Here is a 19,481-nt window from a genome sequence, read left to right on the forward strand (position 1 = left end):
TAATAACCTGAACAATGTTCCCCTTTCACGCAATGTTTATTAACCATGTAGTGCCAGAAGCTTTGAAACAAACCAAACTACAGCCGGTTTCTAAGTTCTCCTGGTCTGAATGGGCGGCGTGCTGTTCCCCCCTTGTCTCCGCTCCTGGGGGTCCCAGCTCTTCCCGCAGGGCGCCAAGGGCGGCTCGGCCCTCCGCCGCGGGACCCCGGCCACCAGGGGGCGCTGCAGCCCCCTCTCCAGGGAGCGGCCGAGCCAGCCCGGTGGGTGTTTCTCTCTCCCTCTCGCGCTCTCTCCTCCTGGCCTCACATCCGGGTCTGGAGCGCGGCAGCCGCTGTCAGTGTTGGTGCGGTCGCGTCGGGGGCCGGGCCGGGGCGCAGTAAATGGCGGCGGAGGGAGGCGGAGCGGCCGCAGCGATCAGCCCAGAGCCCCCGAAACTTTAGGCTAGGAGCCCCACAACTTTTCCGGGAACTGCTGCCTCTCCGGGGGCGTGGACGGAAGGGGGCAGGCGAGGCGGGAAGTCTGGGGGGAAGCGGCGGGGAGCCGGGGAGACTCGAACCCGCGGCGGGGGCGGTGGCGGAGTCCGCCCGGGCCTCGCGCCGCCGCGGCCCCCGCCTCCTTCCCCGCGCCCTCCCCGCGGCCGCCGAGGCGGAGCCTCTTAGGCGGCGGCGCGCCGAGCCCAGCCGGGCCCCCTCCCCGCGACCTCCGGGCCCTGTGGCTCGGACGCCCCCGGCGCGCGCGCGAGGCCGGGGCTCCCCGCCGCTTCGGGGGGCGAGGAGGAGGCGGCCGGGCGGCGCGCAGTCCCCGCCGTCCCGGGGTCGCGGGGCCGGGCCCCGGGTGTTGCATGCGGGGCGGGGTGGCTGTGAGCGGAGGCGAAGATGGAAGGTTTAACGCTGAGCGATGCGGAGCAGAAATACTACTCGGATCTCTTCTCCTACTGCGACAGCGAGAGCACCAAGAAGGTGGCGGCCCACGGGCGGGTGCTGGAGCTGTTCCGGGCCGCACAGCTGCCCAGCGACGTGGTCCACCAGGTAACGCCGCCGCCGTCCCCATCCGCCGCGTCCGGGGGGTCGGCCGGCCGCCGAGGGGTCGCTTCCCGGCGGCTCGGGCCTCCAGCCGCCAGCCTCCTCGAGGTGGGAGTGGGCGCCGTTTCCAGAAGGGCCGGCGGTGGGCAGGTTTCCCTGGGTTTCTCCGCTGCGGGCTGGGGCCGCAGGTGCCGGAAGGCCCGGACTCGCGAGGGGAAGGGGGTCGCTCTTCGAGGACAAAAGTCATGCAGAGATACGATGGGGGTGGGGTGGGAGGGGTCTGTGTATTATCTCTGGAGAGCGTTAAGTCCTGTATCTCTCGGCTGCCCCTCAGAATCTGTGTTTTTCAACACTGGAAGAGCAACTTCAGATGAAAGATCTTGGATTGTTAACCATGTCTTTGAATCCTAGATCCTGGTTATCTACTTTTTTACATTTTAAGGAAGCTCAATTCTTAGGGAGATTAAAACATTTGAACTTTTAGCTCGTAGTTTGCAAGTAGCTATGAAAAGAACTTTAACTATAGGATGCGTGGCTGATGTAAACTGGATAATTTTTCGATTGGCATTCGATAGCACTTGGTGGAATTTGTGGATTGGGTTGGGAGATAAGTATTGAGCAACTGGAAGTCAAAGGTGCATATTTGCCTCAATCTGTAGCCCTAGAGGAGCAAGCAGAGTAAGTTTTAAGCTTTCTTCATCACGTCTGCTTTTAAAATAGAAGGCTTCCTGGAAGTTCTTCTCTAATGTATGTTGTGAGCATTGATGTTACTCTGTGTTTAATAATTCATAGCCGCTAGTGAGAGTCTGTCTAAACAGCATATCAGGAACAGGTTTTAAGCTTCATCTTTATGATGATCCAAGCCAGTTATCCAGATCTCCAGAACTTAGAGCCGCGTGCATAGATAGGTATGATGTAGTGCACTGCGGAGAGCCCTGAATAAGGACTTTTCACACCTGGGTCCTTGACCGCACTCTGTTAACCCCTAGTGTGGCTTTGGGCCAAGCGCTCTCAGCTCTTCAAGCGTAAGTGTGCTTCTAACAGAAATTCTGGGAAATATAAAAATGTCCCCAAGGCCTCTGTTTTAGAGGTTACCTGTGCACTAGCTATGACTAAATTGAATGAGTTCTGTCTTTTCGCATAATCTTGTTTGTTTTACGTTGCTTTTTAAAAATTTTGGGAGGAAAAGTTCGGTGTCTTACATACTAACAGCTAGGAGTCTCATATTTATTCTGCTGAAAACAGACAAAGTAAGTATTTTACGCTCTGCTGGCCACATACAGTCTCTTTATGTATATTCTTTGTTTTCATTCTTACAGACCTTTAAAAAATGTAAAAATCATTCTTAGCTCAGGGGCGTACAAAACGGGGTCCGCGGCTGTGCGGGTACTCGACGCTCCCCACGTGGCTTTGGAGTTAGACTTACAGGAGTAGGTCTGGTCAGAACATGCTCACTAATGATTTTGCTCTTTTTGTAGAAATACTTTAAAGTCATTAAAAAACTAAAATTAAGGGGAAACCTCCCATGTTCTATTTGGCTTATTATGTCTGGGGTGGGAGGAGCTGAAATAAACTGACTTTCATATTTTTAACAGTGCATGTTGTAAAAAAAAAAAGAGTGCATGAAGACTTTAAGACTTTATGTTATTCAGGATGCAAATTAGCATTAATTAACCTTTGCTTAAAATATGTTTAATCCAATCCAAGTTATTTTTATGTTGTGCTCAATTTTATTAACACTCAAAAATAAATTTCTGTTGCCTTTTTGTATAAAGAGAGAACTTAAATAGCGTAAATAGTCAGGATTCAGTTACACGCTGGAAACTAGGAACTCCCTGAAGCAGAAGCAGAATTCTTATAGCTTTCTGGGTATTTTGCAGGCAGTTTACTTAAAAATTGGCCTAACACATAAAATGTGGAACAAAAGAGGAATATGGACAATTCCCTTATGGAAGTTCAGCATTGTCTGAAAAAGCAGCCCTCCCTTGCTTCCTAAGTGGGAAACATTTGGGGCAACTCACGTGTAATGTTTAGTTTTTACTTAGCACTGGGCTAGGCATTGCAGGGCATCAAAACAGGAGTAAGAAGTTCTCAAGGACCTTGTAAACTACAGGAATACACATGTGTAACATAAAGCAATGTGAATGCCCTAAGAGAGGATAAAGGCAGGAATGACCAGGAATGGCCTCTTGACTTAATTCAGGTGGACCTTAAATTAGTGTGGAGGGATGAAGAGGAATTCCAGGCAGAGAAAAAACACGACCAAAGGTGGAAAGTGTGGGAAGGAGCCTTTGCAAGGACTAGCAGATAGACAGGTTTTGCTGAAGCTAGAGTATGTTTTGGGGATACTGGAACGTAGAGTCAGAAAGAGACCACGGTAGGAAAGATTCTAAAGACCAGGCAGATTTCATATTTCAGTAGGCAATGGAGACTCAATGATAGTTTTTGACTTTGAGTGAAGGAGAGAGTAGAGGGTGGGGAAGGAGGCTCGAGCAGTGGTCCGGAATGGATGCTAGGTACTGGGCACCCCAACCAGGGTGACAGCAGTAGAACAGAAAGGAGGGGCTGGAGGAACAGGTCTGTGTTATTGAAGGGCTGCTGGGTAGCCACAATGTGAGGTGCTTTGTGGGATAATGTTTCATTGAGACCAGATTATCAAGGCTGGGTGAAGAGCTTTGAACTAATTGTGAAGGTGGCAGGGAGTTGTAGATTTAAGAGAACTGACTCGTAAAAGCAGTGCTTTAGGAGGCATTTAGAAGACCAGAGCATCTGGAAGTAGAGGAAAGAAACTGGAGACGAATTTGGGAACTGATTCTCACGCACATACCGGGCTGTGGGACTCAAATGTGGGAGTGGGGGAGACTACGGGGAGGGTGATTTTGCCCCCTCAGGAGGCATTTGGAGACATTTTTGGTTGTCATAACTCAGGGAGAGGGAGCAGTTCTACTGGCATCTAGAGGTAGAGGCAGGAGCGCTACTAAAACAGCCTGCAATGCACAGAACAGCCCCTACAGCAAAGAATCACCTGTCCCAAAACGTCAGCAGTGCCGAGATTCAGAAAACCTGATCTGGACTCTGGTGGTGACAGTGGGACAGAAAATGAGGCTGAAGGTAAAGTAGAGATTATGAAGGTAGACCTGATGGGCTTGGGTTGCCTGGTGATATTTTGATGAGAGAAGAGTAGGGCAAGTGTTACTCTCTGTTGGACGCCACTCACAATTAGAAAAGGGGCAGGAAGAGGGCCTGATTTTTAAAAAGATGATAATGAGTTTGATTTCAGGCATTTTGAGACGGCAATGCAAATCTCCAGGGGCTAGTTGGAAATGTGTGATTTGTCCACCCTGAGTGCCGGTTATTACAGTGAAATTCACATGTTTGGGGTCTCTCCTTTTTCTCACCTGAGTATCTTGGAGGTAGAGGCCAGACGGCTTCTCACACTGTAGGCATGCATTTACACATCAGGGCTTTGATTGATGTGGTAGTTTTCAGCATTTGTTAATCAAAGTCATGAGAAGGCTGAGTCATCTGGGGGAATGAGTATAGAGGACAAAGAACAGAGGGCCCAGAACTGAAGGAGGAAGGAGCTGGCATTTATTGAGTGCCTGTTATATTCTTTTACTGGGCAGATCATTTTCATGCAGGAACTCATTTGATCCTTGTAAGAACCCTGGGAAGTGAGTATTATTCTTGTTTATTAACTAGGAACTTGATAGGCAGAGAAGTTAAATAACTAGTTAGTTGTATACACTGATGTGTATAAAATTGATGATTAATAAGAACCTACTGTATAAAAAAGTAAATAAAATAAAATTCAGAAATTCAAAACAAAACAAAACAAACAAACAAAAATAACTAGTTAGTGAATAGAGTACCTCTCCCTTACCATTATTTCTTGCCACCTCTCAGCTCTTTCCTACTTTTCACTGTTCATGTGATTGGTTTGCCCATAGTTCTTATGAAGAGTAGAGACTTAAAATTATTTGATTTTGAGTTATGTGGATTTCCTCCTTTGCAAAATAAATAATTTTATGTATGATGATGTCTGGAAACACAGCCACTTAAGAGAAATAGGAAGATTCTTGTAGTTGGTATCCTGAGTTTTACATTGCTACAACTGTCAAACATCTTGAGAAACGTTCATTACACTTGTTTTGGAATACCAGAGTAAAAGCTGTTCTGAGTTTAAGAGTTTATTTTGGGGAGACAGTGTGTTAATAGCTAAAGCGAGTGAGCTGAAGCTTTATAGAATTATGCTCCGCACCAGAGAGGAACAGGACGAGGGGGAGAAAAATCTGGCTCATAGGATTTAATCATGAGGAATTTTGCTGTCTGCTGAGCAAGAAGATATTCAGTGGCTTAAAAATAATCTTCTTCAGAATTATTTTGTTTTTTAAACATTAGGAAAGGTATGCTAGTTACCACACTAATCAGTATGCTTTTCTAGCTTTTACTTAAAATTTCATCTTTGGGAAAAGTTTTAAAACTTCATAGAGACTTTGAATGAATAATAGCTTGATAAAAGGTTCTAGTACTAACTGTTCTTTTATTGAAGATTATAAGCAATGTATCCTATAATGAGGCTGAGAAAATCTTTCAGTTCATTTGTGTTGAGCAATATCTTGGTAGAATATTTGAATAACACATTAGTTTAATGGAGGAAAAGTGATGACAATGAAACATAAACCATTTTGTCTCTTTTGAAATTTGTTCAATTATGTGATCTACTCATTAGAGATAGGATTAAAATAGAGAAGCAGAGCCTCATTTATGCATTGAAAGTTATGAACTTAATACTTAATGAAATAAATGTCAGGTTTGTTGTTCTGGAGTAGTGATTTTGTTTGTAATCACTAAAAAAATTATAACAAACTATAAAAATAATCTTACCTTGAACAGACACTTTACTATACACATTGAAAAACATACTGTTTGTGAAAGAAGTCACACTTAATGGCTCTCTGTAGTGTCATATTTACTTAAAATTTTTTTCTTTCCTATATCATAATGTACTTTTAGTCTTCTTTTTTTTAGCCAGTAGGCCAGAGTTAGAGTCTTAGTATCTTGAGAATTCAAGCTAGTCATTTTGACAGAGCTCTAAAAGAGTGTGAGAAGTTGATGTAAGGAGAACTAAACATGGAAGGCAAGTTCCAGCCCTGAGCTTGAACAAATCACTTAATGCCTGGATTTTAGTTCTCACCATGGAAATGATTGAATTGGGGTTTTCAAAGGAGTGGTTACAGTGTAGGGATGGCCACTCTGTCCAGCCACATCCTTAAGAAAGTAGCCACACAGACTTGAAATTAGTTGATATGCTATTTTGAAACTGGAATTGATTTCTTTTACACACTTCGGGAGATTTGAAGAGGAGAATCTTGCCTAGAATGCTGAAGTGAGTATATATATATAAGAGGGAACTGATGAAAGTGTTTTAAGGTCCGTGGTACTTAGTTCTTCAAGGTGTCTGGCCAGTGGGAATTTGAAATGGGTGATAAGACTTGGCATTTCTGATGTTTTCCCTGATATATGTTGCATTTTCTGTAGCCTTTCCTGTGACAGATGCATCCTGATTTGTCGTTTTCTTCTGCCTCTATGTAAGGAATTTATGGTTGATAGGTTGCATATATAGGCATGACATAAAAATCAGGTTGTAATAATAACTTCGCTTCAGAAATCTTTTTTTAAGTTCATACCATATACCAAATTTTATTGCAGTTTGATAAATTATAGGACTTAAAAGTCTTAAAACCACATCTCTTCATTTTGTTTTAAGAACTGACTCTATGTGGAATTTGAGTCTCTTTTGTTAAGTGATGAAGACAGAATTTATTAGACTGTGTATTTCCATCTAACCTCTTTTTTGGTTGTGGATTCCTTTGAGATTCCTGTTGCACACCTGAGTGTCCATTGACAGATGAATGGATAAAGAAGATATGGCACATATATACAATGGAATATTACTCAGCCATAAAAAGAAACAAAATTGAGTTATTTGTAGTGAGGCGGATGGACCTAGAGTCTGTCATACAGAGTGAAGTAAGTCAGAAAGAGAAAAACAAATACCTATGCTGACACATATATATGGAATCTAAGAAAAAAAAATGGTTATGAAGAACCTAGGGACAGGACAGGAATAAAGACACAGACGTAGAGAATGGACTTGAGGACACGAGGAGGGGGAAGAGTAAGGTGGGACGAAGAGAGAGAGTGGCATAGACATATAGACACTACCAAATGTAAAATAGATAGCTAGTGGGAAGCAGCCACATAGCAAAGGGAGATCAGCTCCGTGCTTTGTGTCCATCTAGAGGGGTGGGATAAGGGGGATGGGAGGGAGACGCAAGAGGGAGGAGATATGGGGATATATGTATAGCTGATTCACTTTGTTATACAGCAGAAACTAACCACTGTAAAGCAATTATACTCCAATAAATATGTTAAAAAAAAAAGAGAGAGATTCCTGTTGCACATGCTGGACAACTGCTTAGAAAACATAGTTACACAAAAATTTGCATATAATTTGAGATTGCCAGCCTTCCCCCAACCTAGTCAAGCTCATCCCATGGACCTCGCATTAAGACAGTGTTAAGGAAGAGCAGGCAGACCTGGGAAAGCTGAACATAGGTCTTTCTTAAGTCAGTTTTGTATATTTTCAGGAAATATTTCTTCATGGCTACCATTTATGCTCAGGGTGTGTATGCGGTGCTGAAAACTCAGAAATCTTCCCTGCCTTCATGGATTATAACTTGTGGTAATGTTAAAAAGGAAAAGAACTGTATTAATGGGGAGTCATGGGAGGCTATGCAGACCTACTTAGGTATAAGGGAAGGCCTCTCTGAGGAGACGGGGACCGGGTAAGGGAGTGAGAATGAGATGTTTCACACGGAAGGAATGAGCACTCAAAGGGCCTGGACAGCACGTGAAGAGCTCTGTGTGCTGAGGAGATGAAAAGCTGGAGCATTATGGGCAAGAGGGGAGAATGGCAGGGGCCACATGCTGCAGGGCCTTGTACACAGGGATAAAGAGTTTGGATTATAAAAGACTGAAAGTTTATATTCAGGGGAGTGGCAGCATCCAAAGTATATTTGTTGAAGGTTACCCTGCTGTGTAGAGAAGAGAACACTGGGGCAAGCAGAAACAGATTGGCCACTAGATATGCAGTAGTTCAGGTAGGAGACCATGATGGCTTAGATTAGTGAGGTCGCAGTAGGGTGGAGAGGAGTGGACATATCTGAGATATTTGTAGCTGGTAGAAATAGGAGGACGTGATAATGGATTGGATATGGAATATAACCGGGGGAAACATTCAGGGATGTTGCTGGAAGTCACCATTATTGGATGCCTGGGAGACGAATGGGTTTTTCAGGGTTTTTTGTTTTATTTGGGTGGAAGGTAATGGTGAATTTGGGAGTTTTCTTTTCTCAATCGTAAGTTCTCAGAAGCCTGTGAGATTGTTAAGAAGGCCTCTATCAGAGAGGATCATCAACTCTTGAGGAACTCAGAGATATTTGGCTTGGAGATGTCAGTTTGAAGCTTATCAGTGTGTTAGTGATATTCAAAGCCATGCAAATAGGTGAAATCACTGAAGAAGAGACTATAGAGAGGAAAGAAGGATTGGTTAGAAATAGAAACCTGAGGAACACTGCACATTTCTAAGTTGGGTAAACTGGAAGCCCTCTAGGAAGGAAGCTAAAAAGGACAGCCCGAGCGGTTGTAGGGAAATTGGGAATATATATTGGATCATGTCATGGATGCCAAGTAATGCAAGTATTTCAAGAAAGGGATACTTAACTATTGAGTTTGGCGGAGAGGTTGAGAAGATATGGGCAGAAATACGGCTGTTGGATTTGGCAACCCAAAGGTCATCAGTGACCATAATGAGCCAGTGTCATAGACTGGTAGAGGTGGAAGCCAGATTTGAGTGACTTGAGGGATACACAGTGGCCCAGGAACTAGAACTTGGGTTTAAAGAAGTTAAAGGAAACAGACACGGGGCCAAAGCGGAAGTATGAGGATGTAAAGGAAGTCTTTGTTTTTTTGACTATATAAGAAATATTGCGGCATGGTTTTAGTTGTTAGGATTAATAAGGGAAGGAAGGAAGATGAAGAGAGAAGTCCTTGAGAAAGCAAGAATGGTCTAGGATCCTGATCGCACAGGGCAGCAGTTCTTTGATAGGAAACGGATAACTTCCACAATTTCAAAAGGAGGAGAGAAAGGGAAAAAAAAATCTAGTCACAGTAGCATCAAAAAGAATAAAATACTTAGGAATAAACTTAACAAAAAAAGAGCACCAAGGTGTTTATATTACAAAACATTACTGAGAGAAATTAAATAAGTTTTTTTTTTTTTTGGCTGCACCGCGCAGCCTGTGGTATCCTAGTTCCCTGACCAGGGATTGAACCTAGGCCCTCGGCAGTGAGGGCGTGGGGTCCCAACCACTGGACTGCCAGGGAATTCCCCTAAATAAAGATTTAAATAAATGGAGAGATAGTCTGTATTCATAGATTGGAAGATAGAATGTTAAGATGTCAGTTCCCCAAATTGATCTATAGATTCAGTAAAATACCTGTCAGAATTCCAGTAGACTCTTGTAGAAATTGTCAAGCTGATCCTGAAATTTATAAGGAAATGCAGAGGACCTAGAATAGCCAAAGCATTTTTGAAAACAAAATAGGAGTTACCCTGTCTAATATTAAAACTTATCTACAGTGATCAAGACAGTGTGATTGGCATAAGGATAAGCATTATAGGTCAGTGGAACAGAATTGAAAGTCCAGAAATTAACCCTTATATTTATGATCACTTGGTTTTTGAAAAAATGCCAGAACAGTTCAATGGGGAAAGGATAGTCTTTTCAACAAATGGTGCTGGGACAATTGGATATTTTTATGTTTAAAAAAATGGGGCTTCCCTGGTGGCGCAGTAGTTGAGAGTCTGCCTGCCAATGCAGGGGACATGGGTTCAAGCCCTGGTCTGGGAAGATCCCACATGCCGCGGAGCAACTAGGCCCGTGAGCCACAACTACTGAGCCTGCGCGTCTGGAGCCTGTGCTCCGCAACAGGAGAGGCCGCGACAGTGAGAGGCCCGTGCACTGCGATGAAGAGTGGCCCCCGCTTGCCACAACTGGAGAAAGCCCTCGCAGAGAAATGGAGACCCAACGCAGCCATAAATAAATAAATTAATTAATTTAAAAAAAAATGGATTTAGACATACTGTTTTATATACTTCACACCGTACATGAAATTATCTCAAAATAAATCATAGACTTTGTAAATTTGTAATTGTAAAACCTAAAGCTATAAAAATTCTAAATATTGCATAGGAGAAAATCTTTGTGACCCTGTGTTAGGCAGAGTTCTTAGATACGGCACCAAATGCATGGATCATTAAAGAAAAAACTGATAAATTGGACTTCTTTAATGGAGTTTTAAAACTTTTTACACTTCAGAAGATACTTAAGAAAATAAAAAGACAAGCCACAGACTCAGACAATATTTGAATATTACAAACTTGGTAAAGGTCTTTAATCTAGAATATATAAAGAAATCTTACAACTCAATTATGCAGAAAAAACCCAATTAAAAAATGGGCAAAAGACTTTAATAGGTATTTCACCAAAGAAGATATTATAAATGGCCAATAAGCATATGAAATGATGTTCAACATCATTAGTCATTAAGGAAATGCAAATTAAACTGCAATGATATATTGTAACACACCCACTTAAACGGCTATAATTTAAGACTGACATTACCTATTACTGGTATTGTGGAGAAACTGGAATCCTATACACTGCTCTTGGAAAGGTAAATGGTACAGCCATTTTGGAAAAGTTTGGCTTTTTCTTACCATACAAACCAGCATTTCCACTCTTAGGAATCTATCCAACAGAAACGAAGATGTGTGCACACAAACAATTGTAAATGTCCATTTTAGCAGTATTATTCACAATAGTCAAAAATTGGAAAGCAATCCAAATGTCCCTCAAATGGTGATAAACAAAATATGGTATATCCATACAGTGGAATACTCTTCTAAATAAAGAGGAACAAATCACTGGTAAATGCTACAACAAAGACGAATATCAAAAACCTGATAAGTGACAGAAGCCAAACAGAAAAGAGTACGTATTGTGTGGTTGCATTTATATGAAATGTCTAGAAAAGGCAAATCTATACAGAAAGCAGAACAGTGGATACCTGAGGCCAGGGCAGGAGTGGAAACACTCTGGAGGAAAATTTTGGGTGTGATGTGATGGAAAAGTTCTAAGATTGGATTGTAGTGATGATGCACAACTCTATAAATTGTCTTAAAGCTCAATGAATTGTACACTTACGGTTGGATTTTGTGATGTATAAATTATACCTCAAAGCTGTAAATTAAAACTTTAATAATTTGGAGGGTGAGGGGAATGCATGAAATAGGCATCTTGGAGAATGCGCAGGGTGAGTGTGAGTGTGGTAGAGAATAAAGGACTCTGTGCTATGTAATTTTAATTACAAAACCTCAGTGTAACTTAATGTAATCTGGCATTTGGTTATGCATTTGTGTTTTGTATATCATATGAAAGGTGATATATCAATAGATATTATGTATGGAAGAGATTGCCATGTGAAGATTCATTACAACTGCGTATAAATAAGTACATTATTTAATAGATTAAGAAGGGGTTGAAAAAATTGTGATTTGGAATAATGGAAATCAGTTTCCATCTATTGACTTTGAATAGTATGCTGACTTTATATACATTTAACTCAGATATCTTAATTGTATGGAAAATTATAGAAATACAATACTTCAGAAATCTGAGTTTGAAATAATTGTGCCCAATAATAATAATTTTAACGAAATAGTGGTTTCAATCTACAAGACTACCTCTGGTTGCTTTCTTTTATTGAAATAATTACTGTCACTATCATGATTCTTTCTGTTAAAAAAAAAAAGCTTCTGTTAACTTAGAGGCACTGATTTGTTGTCTTTGTAGTATCTCTAAATTGCTGTATCCAATTTGAGTTTGCATAAGTAGATAGATCTTGGGCCACATTTTATATATATATATATATTTTTTTTTTTTAAGATTTAATTTTTTATTTATTTTTGGCTGCGTTGGGTCTTTGTTGCTGTGTGTGGGCTGTTTCTAGTTGCGAGCGGGGGCTACTCTTCGTTGCGGTGCGCGGGCTTCTTGCGGTGGCTTCTCTTGTTGCGGAGCACGGGCTCTAGGTGCGCGGGCTTCAGTAGTTGTGGCGTGCGGGCTCTAGAGCGCAGGCTCAGTAGTTGTGGCGCATGGGCTTAGTTGCTCCGCGGCACGCGGGATCTAAGCAGACCAGGGATTGAACCCATGTCCCCTGCACTGGCAGGCGATTCTTATCCACTGCGCCACCAGAGAAGTCCCTATATTAATGTGCTCCTTTGGATAAAAAATAGCTAAGAGTGCTGATCTAAGAGTTATTATTGCTTCTTGTCTGTGGATTATGTGAAATGTTGTATGTGGAAATAGGAATATATCTATGTCCTTACGAAAAGAATTTATTGTCTGGAAACTATTCAAGAGTATTTTTGATTTTTCTTGTCTCATTTGTGACTAGAAGGATCAGAGGTTTGACTGCTTAAACTACAGTGTTTATTGGTATTGTATGTTATTAATAGTTGATTTAGAAGAATTCATATTTTTTCTAAAGCACTTAATTATATTTCATAGAAAAGTTTTTACTTACAACACCCTTGTAATTTTCTGCGTCACCAAGTATTGAGTGTGGTCAGAATTGCATAGACTTAGGAATGTGGCAGTTCTAGATTTGAATCTCCACCTCAGTGCTTATTAACTTTCTTGCTCTGAGCAAGTAACTTAATTAACCCCTTTTGAAGACTCCCATTTCCTCATCTGTAGACTGAGGATGATACCAAGTCCAGAAGTTTCGTGATACCACAGTGAAGTAACATGTAAACCTAGTGTAGTGCCTGGCTCTTAGAGGGTGATCAGAGAAGTTTCGTTCACTCAAGCTCTGCTCTGTTAAGGAAAATTCATAATTTGTAGGATCTTGGCTTTAATGGTAGTAAAAATCTCCCCATTGTTCTTCAAACCTAGCTTTATACGTTTTGTTGTTTTTGTTGCATTGAACTTACTACACTGCCCTCAATCCTTTGATCCTATCAATAATGCCTTGTGTTTCTCCCTTTCACCGTGTAATTAGAGGATTTTTACTCCTGAAGTGAAGTTTACCACCAAAATCCTAAAATAAAGGATAATTCTGAGGTTTTGAGCCTACATGGCTTGCAGAATGATGATAACCATTAATGGAAATAAAGAAGTGAGGAGGGGGGGCCTAGTTTAGTTGAAGGCGATGTGCTGAGTGAGCACATCCATGTCATGTTCAGTCCATCTGGGCAGCAAGGTTTAGTGGGCATTTTTGAAAGCTTGAGAGCAGCAGCTGGGTGGCTTTAGAAGCTTGTGCAGACTTGGTGGTGGTTCCTGAATGAGGCCATTCAATAGAAATGAGGGATGCAAACTTAACTCAGTGTATTTGAAATGTCCTTTCAGAGCAGATGGTAAATTGCACTTTTGTGTAGAGATTTAGGTATTCTCACTTACGACTTCAGAAATTTTCTGAAACTATCTTGAGACTGTTAGGAAGGCAAGGTGGATGGGGAAGTGTAACATCTCTTCACCTGAACTTAGTCCAGCCTCCAAAGAGTTGAACCTTGGTTGTTAAACACAAAAGGCATTTGCACATTTAAAGTAAGAGGTCTTAGCTGTTTGCAAGCAACCTCCAAGGCAAAGAAATTGCAGTTAGCTGAGGAATGAGCCTCAGAGCTAGAACAGTCTAGCCTACCCTTTCCCATCAGCGTCTCGTTGCAGCTTTGTGCTTCTCATTTAACACAAGATCTCTTTTAATCTTTATCATATAAGCCTGCCAGATATTGTTATCTCCATTTCATTAATAAGAAATTGGATGCTCTCATGATCCTCAACAATTAGTAGATGTGTGGAAAAATTCCTTGAGGGTGAGTTATCCTGGAGCGTTGCTGTACCATTTCTTCAGGGGTGGTTCTATTGAATTCTGCTTTCCATATATTCAGAGTACTTTCTTCTATTTAATGTCTTACAATTACATCATTCATTAATTCAACAAATACTATTAAACACCTGTTATGCATCAGGGTATGCACCAGGGGCATGGAGTATGCAGAGGTGAATGGAAGAGACATGGTTCCTGCTCTTCTGGAAAACTTAAATCTTTCTCCTAAGCTCCAAGAACCTAGCAGGGGGTCCCTGTTCCTGTCTGGTTCACAACTGTATCTCTGGCACATTGTTGGTAGTTAATATTTGTTGAGTGTTGAATGAGTGAGCATGGATTTATCCTTTTTTTTCCCCCCAAATATGTTTGCTTATCACTAGCTTGAATATATATTGCACCCAATTCAAATAATAATAGTAATAATAAATGCCGGTGTACTGCCTACTGTATGTCAGGTACTGTTTGCACCCCTTTACAAATATTAATTTGTGAAGTGGGTACAGTTTACTATCCCTGCTTTTAAAATGAAGATAAAGAAAGGACAAGTAACTTATTACAAGGTCACACAGCTCGAAAGTGGTAGAGCTTAGATTTAAGTAGTCCTTTTCTTAACCACTTTGCTCTACTTCCTAAATATTATATGATTAAATACTTACTATCACACTTCCATGCTCATATCTTTACCGTCTACTATATCTCTCAATATTCTAAATTCCCCAATTTCTTTAGAGTTACTTGACATTTACAGATCACGCTGAGGTCCCCACACCAGCTTGTGGAGTCCCTGTACTGCTGTGAGTCCTGTTAGGTTCTAAGAGTTATTATAACAAGTCCTGTTTATCCATGTCTCTCAGCAGCGTGTCTTGGGATAGTTTTGTAAATAAAACTTAAAAATAGGTCCTTCTGCTACATTTACTTAGATGCCATTGTTTATTTTCGGTAGTTTGCTAAGTAAATTAATAATTTTATTGAAATAAAGGGATAAAATTTTAAACTGTTTTTATATAAAATACAAATAACACTCTAAAACACAAATAACATTCTAAAAGATGGCTAAACAGAATACTTTTATCCGCTAAGGCCGACTTAGTCAGTGTCTCCTCTAGGAAACCTAGATAACATTAATTTGTTTGACTTTATGAGGACCTGCTTCTCCAGAGGACTGAAACTTTAGGAGAGGGTTCTTGGTAACCTGGTTTGGATCTCCTTAGCATAGGAGTGGCAGTTTATGCCATAGGTATAAATAAGATCAGCCAGGATGAATTTGTGGAGTGAAAGAAAGGAGAGAGCAAAAGGAAGCCTGAGGTAGTAGCTGCCTGAGGCATTGGAGGGAAAGCAGGGAAACAAGGAAAGGAAGGAGAGTTATGGAAAGAGTCATCTGTCACGTGCTACCAAACTCAATATTGGGTTTCATGGAGGCATGAGTGGAAGTCGGATTGCTTCCTAACAAGTTGGTACATTACTCTTTGAAAAATGTGTTCTAATTTAGACTTTTGACTAATTCATACTGGGTTTTTCTTTTACATTCTCTACGCTGTTACTGAGGTTTTATTTATTCAGTATTTTTTCCTTAGGATCCAGAGCAAATCCTTCTCTTGATGAGTTCTCTATTTTGAGATATTTGACATATTTGCAAACTAACTCATTTTTTATAGTCCTTCAAAAATTTTATCCCAGATGTAATATTTACCTAAAAAAATCTGAATCATCAAGGAAAATCTTGATGTTCATAAAAGACAATGCTGTACTGTTTTCATGGAATTAGGTAGAATACGGAAAACCCCGAATGAACTTTTTGGCCAACCCAGTGGTTTGATATCCTGCTTCTTTGAACTTTCCCCTAATCCTCCCTACCAGATAACCCCCTTTCTGTAATCTTCCCATACTGTTGTATATGTTTGTACTTGTATATACAACTTGTACTTCTAGCTTCCTGTTCGTGTGTGTATGTTATCCTTGATAGGTGACAGGCGATTTGAAGGCAAGCGTTAGCTTATCCTTGTTTTCCTCAGATCACTCTGCTTATGATAGGCACCCAGATCTTATTGGACTGGTTAATTGGTGCTGCAGGGCTTCACTCCTCATCAGTACCTCGATGGGTCCTAGCCTAACCTCTTCATTTTGTCATACCACTTAAAAAATTCCAAACGACAGGGAATGAGCCTTTTTGAACAATATGGAGCCTCTGAGACCTGATTATATAGATCTTTCAGTTAGACTGTGAATAAGCTAGTTAATATTAATACTTTTGAAGTTGTTCAGGTGGCTTTAGTCAGATATGGTGAACATGCATATTAATAACTTTTCTTTAAGCTATTGTACCTCAAGGCTGTTCTTTTAATTTTTTATTTTTAAAGATACCGTAGTTTACTTTAGTAATAAACTCACATGAGATTCTCTGCCTTTCAGAGGTATAATTTCTAATTCTTGAACGTGACAATGAGCAAATAGTGGTAGGTAAGTAATCTAAATAAGGAAACAGGTCAGTAGTTTCTCATTTAATTTAGTTGACTCTTTTGGAGGAAAGCATAGCATTCTCGTAAAATGCATGGCAATAGGGAGAACATATCAAATCTGAGTAGTCATGCTTATCCAGCCTTACCCAGCCTTAAAAGTTATCTACCAACTCACTCCCACATCTCACAATCTTGTTTCTGATTATTCTTCTAACGTGGACTTTGTGTTCTAGCAGATCTGTTTTCTGTTTCTGTTTCTCACACAGTTACTTGTTAGGTTTTTATTTTCTCATCATGTTACTTTCTTCATCTGCAGTACCCTCCCCCAGCTTCCGTGCTTCCATCTGCCCCCTTTTATTAAAAACGTGCCTTAGTTTTTATATGTTTGGAAATCTCATTTGAGATTTCAACCTTACCTTCTCTCTGACTCTCATTTGCCTCCTGCCTATCCTTCTGTATGTGTTTTGCACTGTTACTGCTTTTTGTTCATTTATGTCATTGCTTAACTGCTTTTCCAGGATATTTACATCCCAACAATATTATAAGTAAATATTATAAGTAAACTATAAGTAACATTCAAGTTTCTTTTCTTTCATGACCTCATGATTAGAGCAGCAAAAGCACATAGTAGATGTTTATAAAACAGAGCTAACTATTTAGGGAAGCCAGTTGCTTAGCTCTGCTATTGCCGTGCATACATGGATGTGATTGGGGTGACAAATTAAGGCACTTCTGGGGTCCTCACCCAGGAAAGTAGAAAGTGGGGGTGGTGAAGCTTGCGGCCTTGGACGTTCCACTGCTAGTGCTATGGGCACTCTCTCCCCACCCCAGTCAGTATTCTGGGCATGAGAAGAGAAAGAGGCAGCAAGAACAGGAACAAATAGCACAGAGTTCTCTGAGTTTTGACTTTGCAGCTTTGCTGGCCAACATTGCCAGTTCCCTCTCCCTCCCTTTCAGAATGCTTTTTTCCCTATTCTTCTTTTTTTTTTAATAGCAGAATGTAAGAAGTTTAAAAGAAACAAAATAGGAATTTATTGGCAACTAAAATAAATCATGGTGGAATCTGGATATCTTGGCACTGTTGCTTATATTTTCTTTATAAAATGTAATAAAGCACAGCTTCTGTCCAGTTCCAGTGTACCTGGCTGAAAGGAGAAGACCACAGATCCATTTAGAGGGAGGGTGCTGGGTACACTCACATGATACCGCACAGCGATTGCGCATTCCCTAGCACAGGCCATTGAGATCTGTGCCATGTCAGAATTACAGATTATACTACTTGTCACGATCAATGTAAATCTCACAGGAATAGTAGAAATTACTGATGTTAAACCTTTGAAATCTAAGAGCCTACTGTATTCTGTGCCTGCCTTCAGGAAGCTAAGGATTTAAAAACCAGAGGAAAGGAATTTATAGTTAGGTTTTCTATTACTACCCACAATTTAAAACTCGTAGAGATAGAAATCTTTTACTTCCCTAATCACATTTCTGTAGATTATCCCTAAGACTTGTTTCTGGAATGAATCCAAACTTGTGTTTCTCACTTACACCTAACAAAGGGCAAAAACAGAATTGTCAAAGTTACTAATTGTATTGTATAATGGTTATTTTTTACATAGTGTTCCTTTTTGTTTCCTGTGTTATTTATTTGACTGTACACCCATCTATCTGCCTTCCTATTTTTCTTTTACTGCCAAGTAACAAATGACCCAGATTTCTTCTCTACTGTCTGTACTAGTAACCTAACTTTTTTCTGTTCCTCCCACCCTACCTCTTAAAAAAAAAAAAAGAAAAAAAAAGAAATTCTTAAAGTTCACCTTTATCCTAGCCGCCAAGTCCAGTAATATTTTCTTAGGTTTCATTCTGTTTTATCACCTCCCTTGTAATTGATACTGAATTAATTCTTGGTGGATATTATCTCTTCTTTTTGTTCTCTGTGATGCTAAATTATTATGTTATTATATATCTTTAAGCATCCTGTCTTCCTACTGTGTCTTTCCCTTGTGTAGAGTCAGCTTTGACCCCTTTTCTTACATTCAGCCTACAAAGTCCTTCAGATTTTCTTTCTCTGAAAAATCTCAGCCAATCATCCTTTTCTGTCCTTTGCATTAATTATTTTCTGAGCTCTATGTTATTGCTACACTACTGCAGTAGCCTCCTAAATCTTAACTAGCTTTTCTGTAATTACTAAAGAACAAAAAAGCAAATTTCTAAAAACTTGTATGATACTCTTCAGAAATGCTCAGTAAAGATTAGTCTGGCATTTAGAACCCTCTCCATCTAGTTTGGTCCAGTTTACTACCTAACCACACTACAATCCCTATTTTGACCTGTTGGCACCTCCCCAATTCGAATGCCCGTCTTGACTTACCCAAAAACCTGTCCGTTCTTTAACATCTAGGTTAGGCTTTGTTTTTTTTTTTCCTAACAAATATTTCCAACCCATAGTAACTTCTCTCTAATTCTTACAGAAACAAGTATTAATTACATAGCACCTGCTATGGGTCAGGCATTGAGTTATTTGACGTATGTTTAATTTTAAACTTAGAGAATATATATTATTTCCATTTTGTAACTGAGAAACTTGGGGCTCCAGAGGCTACATGCTTGACGTAAGCTGGGATTCAGATCCAGCTCCATCAGATGGCAAAACTTGTGTTCAAAACACCAACCATTTCAGTGTATAAGATTACAGCCTTATATGATAGCTTATCTTTGTCATTTGTATGTTATGTTTTCAGCTAGGTTAGAAGTTTCTTAAGAATAGGGAATGTGTGTTAGAACTTTACATGCCTCCTAGGGCCTACTGTGTACTTTGAACATTGTGCATACTTAAGAGGAGAGCATTTTGCTGAGGGTGAGGCATTTCTGTAGTGCTACTAATTATAACAATCTGCCTACTTTTCTTGTTAGAGCATTCCCTAAAATGTTATGAGTGCAAGAAAGACTGAAGACATGGCTGCATACTGAATTAAAGGGAGGCAGTAGA

At 40.6% G+C, this 19,481-nt stretch overlaps 1 protein-coding gene across 15 annotated transcripts in view; it reads left to right on the forward strand.

Annotated features, from left to right (window-relative positions):
* Positions 1 to 350: 350 nt before the first annotated feature.
* Positions 351 to 19,481, forward strand: part of REPS1 (RALBP1 associated Eps domain containing 1) — an 80,040-nt gene continuing 60,909 nt past the window's right edge. For all 15 annotated transcript variants that reach the window (XM_082474602.1, XM_082474603.1, XM_082474611.1 and 12 more), the window contains exon 1: positions 351 to 1,028. In XM_082474602.1, coding sequence (XP_082330728.1) covers positions 876 to 1,028 — 153 coding nt within the window. In that variant the 5' untranslated portion in view covers positions 351 to 875. The remainder of the gene's footprint in view (positions 1,029 to 19,481) is intronic.

The sequence above is a fragment of the Balaenoptera physalus genome (assembly GCF_965194825.1).
Source record: "Balaenoptera physalus genome assembly, chromosome: 9".
In the NCBI taxonomy this organism is placed as follows: domain Eukaryota; kingdom Metazoa; phylum Chordata; class Mammalia; order Artiodactyla; family Balaenopteridae; genus Balaenoptera; species Balaenoptera physalus.